We start from the raw sequence: 11,642 nt of genomic DNA, 5'->3' as shown, positions 1-11,642 counted from the left end.
TACAGCAGGGAACTAGGGCTTATCACCTTTACATCAGGGAACTAGGGTTTATCACCTTTACATCAGGGAACTAGGGTTTATCACCTTTACATCAGGGAACTAGAGTTTATCACCTTTACATCAGGGAACTAGAGTTTATCACCTTTACATCAGGGAACTAGGGTTTATCACCTTAAGCTTTACATCAGGGAACTAGGGTTTATCACCTTTACATCAGGGAACTAGGGTTTATCACCTTTACAGCAGGGAACTAGGGTTTATCACCATACAGCAGGGAACTAGGGTTTATCACCTTTACATCAGGGAACTAGGGTTTATCACCTTTATAGCAGGGAACTAGGGTTTATCACCGTACAGCAGGGAACTAGGGTTTATCACCTTTACATCAGGGAACTAGGGTTTATCACCTTTACATCAGGGAACTAGGGTTTATCACCGTACAGCAGGGAACTAGGGTTTATCACCATACAGCAGTGAACTAGGGTTTATCACCATACAGCAGGGAACTAGGGTTTATCACCTTTACATCAGGGAACTAGGGTTTATCACCTTTACATCAGGGAACTAGTCTAAGAGTTTATCACCTTTACATCAGGGAACTAGGGCTTATCACCTTTACAGCAGGGAACTAGGGTTTATCACCGTACAGCAGGGAACTAGGGTTTATCACCTTTACAGCAGGGAACTAGGGTTTATCACCTTTACATCAGGGAACTAGGGTTTATCACCGTACAGCAGGGAACTAGGGTTTATCACCTTTACATCAGGGAACTAGGGTTTATCACCTTTACATCAGGGAACTAGGGTTTATAACCATACAGCAGTGAACTAGGGTTTATCACCTTTACATCAGGGACCTAGGGTTTATTACCTTTACATCAGGGACCTAGGGTTTATCACCATACAGCAGTGAACTAGGGTTTATCACCATACAGCAGGGAACTAGGGTTTATCACCTTTACATCAGGGAACTAGGGTTTATCACCATACAGCAGTGAACTAGGGTTTATCATCTTTATAGCAGGGAACTAGGGTTTATCACCGTACAGCAGGGAACTAGGGTTTATCACCGTACAGCAGGGAACTAGGGCTTATCACCTTTACATCAGGGAACTAGGGTTTATCACCTTTACATCAGGGAACTAGGGTTTATCACCATACAGCAGTGAACTAGGGTTTATCACCGTACAGCAGGGAACTAGGGTTTATCACCTTTACATCAGGGAACTAGGGTTTATCACCATACAGCAGTGAACTAGGGTTTATCACCTTTACAGCAGGGAACTAGGGTTTATCACCGTACAGCAGGGAACTAGGGTTTATCACCTTTACATCAGGGAACTTGGGTTTATCACCTTTACATCAGGGAACTAGGGTTTATCACCATACAGCAGGGAACTAGGGTTTATCACCTTTATAGCAGGGAACTAGGGTTTATCACCGTACAGCAGGGAACTAGGGTTTATCACCTTTACATCAGGGAACTAGGGTTTATCACCTTTACATCAGGGAACTAGGGTTTATCACCTTTACATCAGGGAACTAGGGTTTATCACCGTACAGCAGGGAACTAGGGTTTATCACCTTTACAGCACGGAACTAGGGTTTATCACCTTTACAGCAGGGAACTAGGGTTTATCACCTTTACAGCAGGGAACTAGGGTTTATCACCGTACAGCAGGGAACTAGGGTTTATCACCTTTACATCAGGGAACTAGGGTTCATCACCTTTACATCAGGGAACTTGGGTTTATCACCTTTACATCAGGGAACTAGGGTTTATCACCATACAGCAGGGAACTAGAGTTTATCACCTTTATAGCAGGGAACTAGGGTTTATCACCGTACAGCAGGGAAATAGGGTTTATCACCTTTACATCAGGGAACTTGGGTTTATCACCTTTACATCAGGGAACTAGGGTTTATCACCATACAGCAGGGAACTAGGGTTTATCACCTTTATAGCAGGGAACTAGGGTTTATCACCGTACAGCAGGGAACTAGGGTTTATCACCTTTACATCAGGGAACTAAGGTTTATCACCTTTACATCAGGGAACTAGGGTTTATCACCATACAGCAGTGAACTAGGGTTTATCACCTTTATAGCAGGGAACTAGGGTTTATCACCTTTACATCAGGGAACTAGGGTTTATCACCTTTACATCAGGGAACTAGGGTTTATCACCATACAGCAGGGAACTAGGGTTTATCACCTTTATAGCAGGGAACTAGGGTTTATCACCGTACAGCAGGGAACTAGGGTTTATCACCTTTACAGCAGGGAACTAGGGTTTATCACCTTTACATCAGGGAACTAGGGTTTATCACCATACAGCAGGGAACTAGAGTTTATCACCTTTACAGCAGGGAACTAGGGTTTATCACCGTACAGCAGGGAACTAGGGTTTATAACCATACAGCAGGGAACTAGGGTTTATCACCGTACAGCAGGGAAATAGGGTTTATCACCGTACATCAGGGAACTAGGGTTTATCACCGTACAGCAGGGAACCAGGGTTTATCACCGTACAGCAGGGAACTAGGGTTTATCACCTTTACATCAGGGAACTAGGGTTTATCACCTTTACAGCAGGGAACTAGGGTTTATCACCGTACAGCAGGGAACAAGGGTTTATCACCGTACAGCAGGGAACTAGGGTTTATCACCGTACAGCAGGGAACTAGGGTTTATCACCTTTACAGCAGGGAACTAGGGTTTATCACCTTTACATCAGGGAACTAGGGTTTATCACCATACAGCAGGGAACTAGGGTTTATCACCGTACAGCAGGGAACTTGGGTTTATCACCTTTACATCAGGGAACTAGGGTTTATCACCTTTATAGCAGGGAACTAGGGTTTATCACCGTACAGCAGGGAACTAGGGTTTATCACCTTTACATCAGGGAACTAGGGTTTATCACCTTTACATCAGGGAACTAGGGTTTATCACCGTACAGCAGGGAACTAGGGTTTATCACCGTACAGCAGGGAACTAGGGTTTATCACCGTACAGCAGGGAACTAGGGTTTATCACCTTTACAGCAGGGAACTAGGGTTTATCACCTTTACATCAGGGAACTAGGGTTTATCACCGTACAGCAGGGAACTGGGGTTTATTACCTTTACATCAGGGACCTAGGGTTTATCACCGTACAGCAGGGAACTAGGTTTTATCACCGTACAGCAGGGAACTAGGGTTTATCACCGTACAGCAGGGAACTAGGGTTTATCACCGTACAGCAGGGAACTAGGGCTTATCACCGTACAGCAGGGAACTAGGGTTTATCACCGTACAGCAGGGAACTAGGGTTTATCACCTTTACATCAGGGAACTAGGGTTTATCACTGTACAGCAGGGAACTAGGGTTTATCACCTTTACATCAGGGAACTAGGGTTTATCACCTTTACATCAGGGAACTAGGGTTTATCACCGTACAGCAGGGAACTAGGGTTTATCACCGTACAGCAGGGAACTAGGGTTTATCACCTTTATAGCAGGGAACTAGGGTTTATCACCGTACAGCAGGGAACTAGGGTTTATCACCTTTACAGCAGGGAACTAGGGTTTATCACCTTTACATCAGGGAACTAGGGTTTATCACCATACAGCAGGGAACTAGGGTTTATCACCGTACAGCAGGGAACTTGGGTTTATCACCTTTACATCAGGGAACTAGGGTTTATCACCGTACAGCAGGGAACTTGTGTTTATCACCTTTACATCAGGGAACTAGGGTTTATCACCGTACAGCAGGGAACTAGGGTTTATCACCTTTACATCAGGGAACTAGGGTTTATCACCTTTACATCAGGGAACTAGGGTTTATCACCGTACATCAGGGAACTAGGGTTTATCACCTTTACATCAGGGAACTAGGGCTTATCACCGTACAGCAGGGAACTAGGGTTTATCACCTTTACATCAGGGAACTAGGGTTTATCACCTTTACATCAGGGAACTAGGGTTTATCACCTTTACAGCAGGGAACTAGGGTTTATCACCTTTACATCAGGGAACTAGGGTTTATCACCTTTACATCAGGGAACTAGGGTTTATCACCGTACAGCAGGGAACTAGGGCTTATCAGCGTACAGCAGGGAACTAGAGTTTATCACCTTTACATCAGGGAACTAGGGTTTATCACCTTTACAGCAGGGAACTAGGGTTTATCACCTTTACATCAGGGAACTAGGGTTTATCACCTTTACATCAGGGAACTAGGGTTTATCACCTTTACATCAGGGAACTAGGGTTTATCACCTTTACATCAGGGAACTAGAGTTTATCACCGTACAGCAGGGAACTAGGGTTTATCACTGTACAGAAACCAAGATGGTGATTATTTCTTCACTACATATCAATGTGTTCTATATGTCAGTGTTAGCAAACATTTTGGAGCAACCCCCCCCCCCCCCAGCTTAACATTTTTGAGTGATCCACCCCCCTGATTCTTTTGACCCCCCCCCCTCCTCGTGCAGCCCCCCCCCCCCCCCCAGCACTAAGTATGGGCATATCCCTATCATATCAGAGCTCAGACACGAGTGTGAAGCTACCATCATATTCATATTCATATTCACTTTCAAAAGTTGACCTCTAGCTCAATGTGAATATGATGATAGCTTCACACGTTCATCATCAGATTCGAAGTCTTCCGAATAGGTACGAACAAGCGTTCGGGCCGCGGCAAATCACATAAATCCTTCATTGGCAGGTTGAAATCATGTGATTGTAGTTACTTTTCACTTGATTTACGTGGATTTGCCAGAGTATCCAATTTGCACCATGGATTATTGTTGTCATATAAAAAACTAATTTGGATGTTTAGTATGCCTTTCCCATATCTTTGAAAATGAAATATCAATATTTGGGTGTACAAAATACCTGTATGAGTAATGTAATAAAATACGGCTTGGCTGGGTGTGTTTTGATTTCCCGCAGTGTCGCTATCTTTGAAACCCTACTTAACACTTACACTGGTGAAATTTACACAAAATAGTGTTGTCAAGACCACAATTATCACAATGTATGTAGTTCCCTTGATCGGGGAGGGTCAACGCAATCGATTGTAAAAATTATGGTCCATGACAACAATAATTCATGGTGCAAATTGGATACTCTGGCAAAAATAAGAAGAAAGCATGCAAATCCACGCAAATCAAGTGAAAAGTAATTACAGTCACATGATTTCAACCTGCCAATGAAGGATATGTGATTTACCGAACGCGTGTTCGTACCCATTCGGAAGACTTCGAATCTGATGATGAACGTGTGAAACTATCATCATATTCACATTGAGCTAGAGGTCAACTTTTGAAAGTGAAGATGAATATGAATATGATGGTAGCTTCACACTCGTAGCTCAGACCACTAACGACTTTTAGTGGTCTGAGATCAGAAGGAATCATGGAGCATGGAGGTAGTATATGGAATTATTGGTCATTTACAATTGGCCACGGCATTGTCGGCATAATGGCACGATTGATTTGGTACATTCCCGGGGGTACATTGAGCAATGCAAGATAAACTTGGGGTCGGGTCACAGGTCAAAGATCACTTCGTTAGCGTAAGAATATGCATAAACAACGCGCCTTTTTTTTAGGCATTCTTGCATCCTGACAGTAATGAAATGATGTGATTTAGCTACGCGCATCGTCCTTCCAGTGATGAGCGCTGAATATACACAAGATGCGACGATCTTCTGTTTGAATGTGCCGCCATCTTTTGTTTTTCACGTGCACCATGCATAATAAGAATAATACTGTCCACAAGTGGGTCAGGGCATGAGTTGCTACTTTTGCCGATTTTGATGGGATTGGGGTACCTCTGAAAATTTCTTGGATGTTGAAGGCTCCGTAATTAATGTTGGTGTTAGGAAATTTCCGATTTGTTGGCAGGTACGGCATAATTCAGCAGAAAAAATTCACCCAACTTTGCTATTCAGATCGTGTTCCGTCCGTTTACGTTACAACTTACATGAATATTGTAGCGTTTGCTTCCATTTAAGTTAAACATCGGAACGACACAACGCACTACAATTATTGCAGCTAATACAGAGTGTATTCTAGTAGTAACTCAACATAAACCTACTTCTTCGCTCTCGTCCGAGTCGTAGCCTTGATACGTTGTTTCCATGATGTGCATTCTTAATATTCAGGAGCTGGCGCGGCGTTGATGTTAAGTTAACCACTAGAGGGCGACCCGAAGGGGAGCCTGGGCCCAGCCTGAGCATGTGAGCCGATTTCGATTCACTTCTCCCCAATTTTAACTCGCCCCAATATTAACTCCTTCCATTTTCAACTAGTCTCTACCATTACTTCTATTAAGTTTTGCCGCCGAACACAACCAAATGCAATGTTTTACAAGTGTTTATGGAAGGAACTTGCCTAGCTACCCAAATATCAAAATAAATACCTCTCCGTGTACATAAATTTCGACGTACATACCATTTTTTTTTAAATTGATTTGTTCGGCTGCAGTGATCATCACTTTCCTGGTCCGCCTAATATCATCAGGATCGTCACTATAGGAAGCTATTTTTACACGCGTATTTCACTCAAACTTCCAACAATCTTCCACACATCGAGCTACCCTGAATGTACTTGCGTGTTGCGATTCACCTCGGTGCTGCTTTCGGAGTGGGGCAGCTTTCTCCAGTATTCAAATGTACATGTATACGAATACTACGCAGACATGAGCACACCTAGACCGGCTAGAACCCCCCCCCCCCCATTCACAGACACTCGCACAAGAGGTGGACATATCCCAGTCTCAAAGCTCTTCCCTCTACAACTTACTGTCAGATGCTATGAAACTTTATTCGGGGGGGGGGGGGTCAGTGACTTTTTGTCGGCCCAATGAAAAAAAAACACTGACACCCCCCCCCCCCCCATCCACCAATCTGGAGAAACTGACCGGTCTATCTGAATGTTTGAGCTCACCAATCAAGTTTCCGATTTGTATTTTCAGTGTGTCACCATACCATGGCATGCTTATTTAATTGAAAATCAAACATGTATGAAATATGTAGTTTTTTAAATATAATATGTGTGTGATAGAACAGCATCTTTTTACTCTCTCTATTACCGTGTGCCAAAACCAAACAGAAAATTGTGGCAACAAATGTAGGTGTTCAACATTGACGTAAAAAAAATCCGGATATCTCAAAGAAGCAAAGAAAAAAAAAGTTGCCAGCATAGGAAAAGGAGAAAAAAATAATTCTCAGGCAAGCAGGTGGGAAAAAAAATAATGACTCTCCACCAATCTTCCAAGCCCCCCAGGATATCGAATGGTCTACCCCTTATGCATATTGAATAATCTACGAATGGCATAACGTCATTACAAAATCGCCGCATATCATGTCATCATCTCGCATCGCAGTATTGCATGTAGTCATCTCATGTAGTCACATCGCATGTAGTCATATCGCATGTAGTCATCTCATGTAGTCACATCGCATGTAGTCATCTCATGTAGTCACATCGCATGTAGTCACCTCATGTAGTCATATCGCATGTAGTCATCTCATGTAGTCATGTGTGTCATTTAGATTTATTGTCATGTGTGCATCATTCGCCTTGTGTGTGCGTCATTTATAGTCACGAGCACAGGGCACGTATTATTGCTTAGATTGCCGCCCTGGATCGCCGTTTTCTTAGGAAAATATCGTACGAATCCTGCTGCTACAAATGTGTCAATCTCTAAAGTAGCGGAAATGTTTTTTCCTTACTTACAGGTAGGAATATATAGTCAAAAGTCAAAAGGTTGTTATATCTAGTCTGTAGACCAGGAAAACAACAATCTAAGAAATATTACACGCCCCTGTGGTCATACGTGCATTACTTGCCTTATGTGTGTCATTTATTTCCATACGCTAGTCATTTGCCATAAGATGTGTGTCATTTGCTCTTACGCATACATAATTAATTTTGTGTGTCACTTACGTTAGACTGTAGTGTAAGATACGTCCTGACGTTCCGCCCTCACCGGCGTGGGAGGGGTTGGCTGAAGTGTGAGGGCGCCCCATCACGGCGTACCTTACAGACTACACTTACGTTCATCATCATCACACATCATGATCAAATGTAGACGAATAATAAAAAGTAAGTACCCTAGAGAAGACACTTAACACTCTAAGCCGTCAGATGTAGGTGATGTACACTTGATATCTTGTAGATGTAATAGAAATTGCCTTGAATGACAGCCACAAAAGCCAGACGATAGTACTTTCAGTTGGTCATTATATGTATAGACTATTTATAGAACTTATGGTATATTTTATTTCATTTATTTCATTCATCTAGATTAACTGGTATATACCGAGTACCGTTATGATATGGCAAGTCGGGCAAAAAAGTCCCCTGAACGTTAGATCCTTGATATTTTTATTGTCCATTCCTAATCCCAATGATATGATGTACAGGGTTGGTAGAACTTCACTGAGCTCTGTTGAAATGTGGCGCATGAAATATTGAATCTAACGTCCATATTATCTAGTCAATGCTAGGGGTATCATTGCTGCCAAGCAATTCTTTGTCGCTTCCTTTGAGTTGCCATACATACCCTTTTATATACAATAGGCCACAGTTTTTCCTTTATTTTTATTTATTACTTTTATTTTTTTTATTTTTTTTTTTTTGGGGGGGGGCAAGTTTAATACACACACTCACAATGCTTGACAGCCAATAGTGAGGAGTTATGAGGGTATGGTGCCATTATAACTCTCAAACATGAAAACCTATAGTTTGTGTTGGTGTTGGTGTAAAAATAACTTGAATATGACACAGGGCGAACATGACGAATGCAGGTGGAGACGCAGGAAGGATGGCGAATGCAGATGAAGACGCAGCGAAGATGATGAATGCAAACGGAGACGTGGTGAAATTGGTGACAGTGGTGGAAGTGCGAAATTTGTGTCTGTGGATGTTAAGTATGAGAGAAAGTCCATAGCCAGGCAAGTGAAAATAATCCAAACTACCGACCCTCTGACCTAACCTAACCTGAGGACAACCCAAAATGAGAAGAAAAAGAAAAAAGATGAACCGTTTGTGTATATGTAATATGTGGTCATGCGTAGTGATGGCAAAAAAGGACCGAGGCGTGAGGTAGTTGATGGCGATGATGATGACAATACGGGTAGTATTTGAAATGTGTAGGTTGGAGAGGGGGTTATAAGAACAACAGTCACTCATTCATTCATTCATACTTAGAAAAGTAAAAGCATTTTAATTTCACAAGATTTTGATAATCATTTTCTTTGGCCTTTGTAACCATCTATTGTTTTGTTATAGTTCCATGCTAATGTTATAAAAAAATAGTATAAAAATTAAAATTACTGAAAATGTAACATGTAAAATTAACTATATATGCAGTGTGCGTGAACAAAAAGAGTGTTTCCTGTCAACAGATGGGCAGGACATTGTGTTTTTATATTTGTCAGGGGGGGGGGATTGTTTTGTGGATGAATTGCAGGGGGGGTCACTATTTTTAAGTACAACATGAACGGTTGCTAGTATTCAATTCCCACATTTCTTGCAATAGTGCTATTTAATACCGGTTGCTAGTATTCAATTCCCACATTTCTTGCAATAGTGCTATTTAATACCGAGTGCTAGTATTCAATTCCCACATTTCTTGTAATAGTGCTATTTAATACCGGTTGCTAGTATTCAATTCCCACATTTCTTGCAATAGTGCTATTTAATACCGGGTGCTAGTATTCAATTCCCACATTTCTTGCAATAGTGCTATTTAATACTTGGTGCTAGTATTCAATTCCCACATGTCTTGCAACAGTGCTATTTAATACCGGTTGCTGGTATTCAATTCCCACATTTCTTGCAATAGTGCTATTTAATACCGGGTGCTATTATTCAATTCCCACATTTCTTGCAATAGTGCTATTTAATACCGGGTGCTAGTATTCAATTCCCACATTTCTTGCAATAGTGCTATTTAATACCGGGTGCTAGTATTCAATTCCCACATTTCTTGCAATAGTGCTATTTAATACTTGGTGCTAGTATTCAATTCCCACATGTCTTGCAATAGTGCTATTTAATACCGGTTGCTGGTATTCAATTCCCACATTTCTTGCAATAGTGCTATTTAATACCGGGTGCTATTATTCAATTCCCACATTTCTTGCAATAGTGCTATTTAATACTTGGTGCTAGTATTCAATTCCCACATTTCTTGCAATAGTGCTATTTAATACCGGGTGCTAGTATTCAATTCCCACATTTCTTGCAATAGTGCTATTTAATACCGGTTGCTAGTATTCAATTCCCACATTTCTTGCAATAGTGCTATTTAATACCGGGTGCTATTATTCAATTCCCACATGTCTTGCAATAGTGCTATTTAATACCAGGTGCTGGTATTCAATTCCCACATGTCTTGCAATAGTGCTATTTAATACCGAGTGCTAGTATTCAATTCCCACATGTCTTGCAATAGTGCTATTTAATACCGAGTGCTAGTATTCAATTCCCACATTTCTTGCAATATTGCTATTTAATACTGAGTGCTAGTATTCAATTCCCACACATCTTGCAATAGTGCTATTTAATAATGGATGCTAGTATTCAATTCCCACATTTCTTGCAATAGTGCTATTTAATACCGAGTGCTATTATTGAAGTGTGTAATAGTGACCCACTTTGAGTGTTATATTATCCATATCCACATTATTGATAATGGTCTTTCTGAGACCTCGACCTTTGACCTCGACCTGTATCTTCAAGGTCAAATAGTCAAACATTAATCATAGTGCATAGTATACAGCAGAGATGCATAGACCAATTTCAACCAAGCCTGGCACAAATGTCAAACTTCACATTTTGTGCACAAGCTCAGTCTGGTAGCTTAATACATAGAAACCTAAATTAAATGACTTAATACCCATTTTATTTATAATGAGCTTTGAGACCTCGTCATTGCTTTGTTTTGTGACCTTTGCAATGATGACAAAATATTGGCCATATTTGTCATAAAAAATTCTGAATTTGACTTGGCTAGTAAGTTGAAATATTGAAGACTGTCTTTGATGAAGACTTGATGAAAATTTATCAGTTTATGAACAACTTTCAGATGTATATTTGAGGCTACATCACTTTTCATCTGTGTTCATGACAGCACAGATCAATTGTAGATGAACAGCAAAGATAAGTAAAGAACTTCTAGATGACGCTTACCATTCATAGCTTTTAGGTGTAAGTGATGTATACTTGATATTCTGTAGACGTACCAAAGAAGAGATATTGCCTTGAAATACACAGCCATGGATACACTAAAGACGACAGTACCTTAAATTCACTCAGTCATTAGTAGCATTTTTAGCATTATGCCAACAATTATTTAGACTGAGAATGTAGTCATACTCGTATGGTAATTCTGGCTATATGGTCCCCTGGATTTGAGATTTTAATTTGAATGTTTGTAGTGAAATTGACCAACCCACCCCCCTGATAAAAAGAGGATTAAATGTTTGATAGCTCTACTGAGCTCTGTATGCAGTTGAATTTAGGCCGCATTGGAAATTGATTACTCTAAAATCCATATTATCTAGTCAATGCTAGGGGTGTCATTGCTGCCAAGCAATTCTTTGTTGCCAATTTGAATCACCATACAAGGACAC

General features: G+C 41.1%; 1 protein-coding gene across 1 annotated transcript in view; it reads right to left on the bottom strand.

Annotated features, from left to right (window-relative positions):
• LOC144435982 (general transcription factor 3C polypeptide 6-like) overlaps window positions 1-8,719 on the bottom strand; it is a 43,407-nt gene extending 34,688 nt beyond the window's left edge. The window contains exon 1 of the mRNA XM_078124636.1: window positions 8,674-8,719. Within this exon, the coding sequence (XP_077980762.1) occupies window positions 8,674-8,719 (46 nt within the window). The remainder of the gene's footprint in view (window positions 1-8,673) is intronic.
• Between the last annotated feature and the right edge of the window lie 2,923 nt (window positions 8,720-11,642).

The sequence above is a fragment of the Glandiceps talaboti genome, chromosome 1 (assembly GCF_964340395.1).
Source record: "Glandiceps talaboti chromosome 1, keGlaTala1.1, whole genome shotgun sequence".
Taxonomy (NCBI): domain Eukaryota; kingdom Metazoa; phylum Hemichordata; class Enteropneusta; family Spengelidae; genus Glandiceps; species Glandiceps talaboti.
Note: the sequence above shows the minus strand (reverse complement) of the source record. Positions and strands in the feature narration are given on the sequence as shown.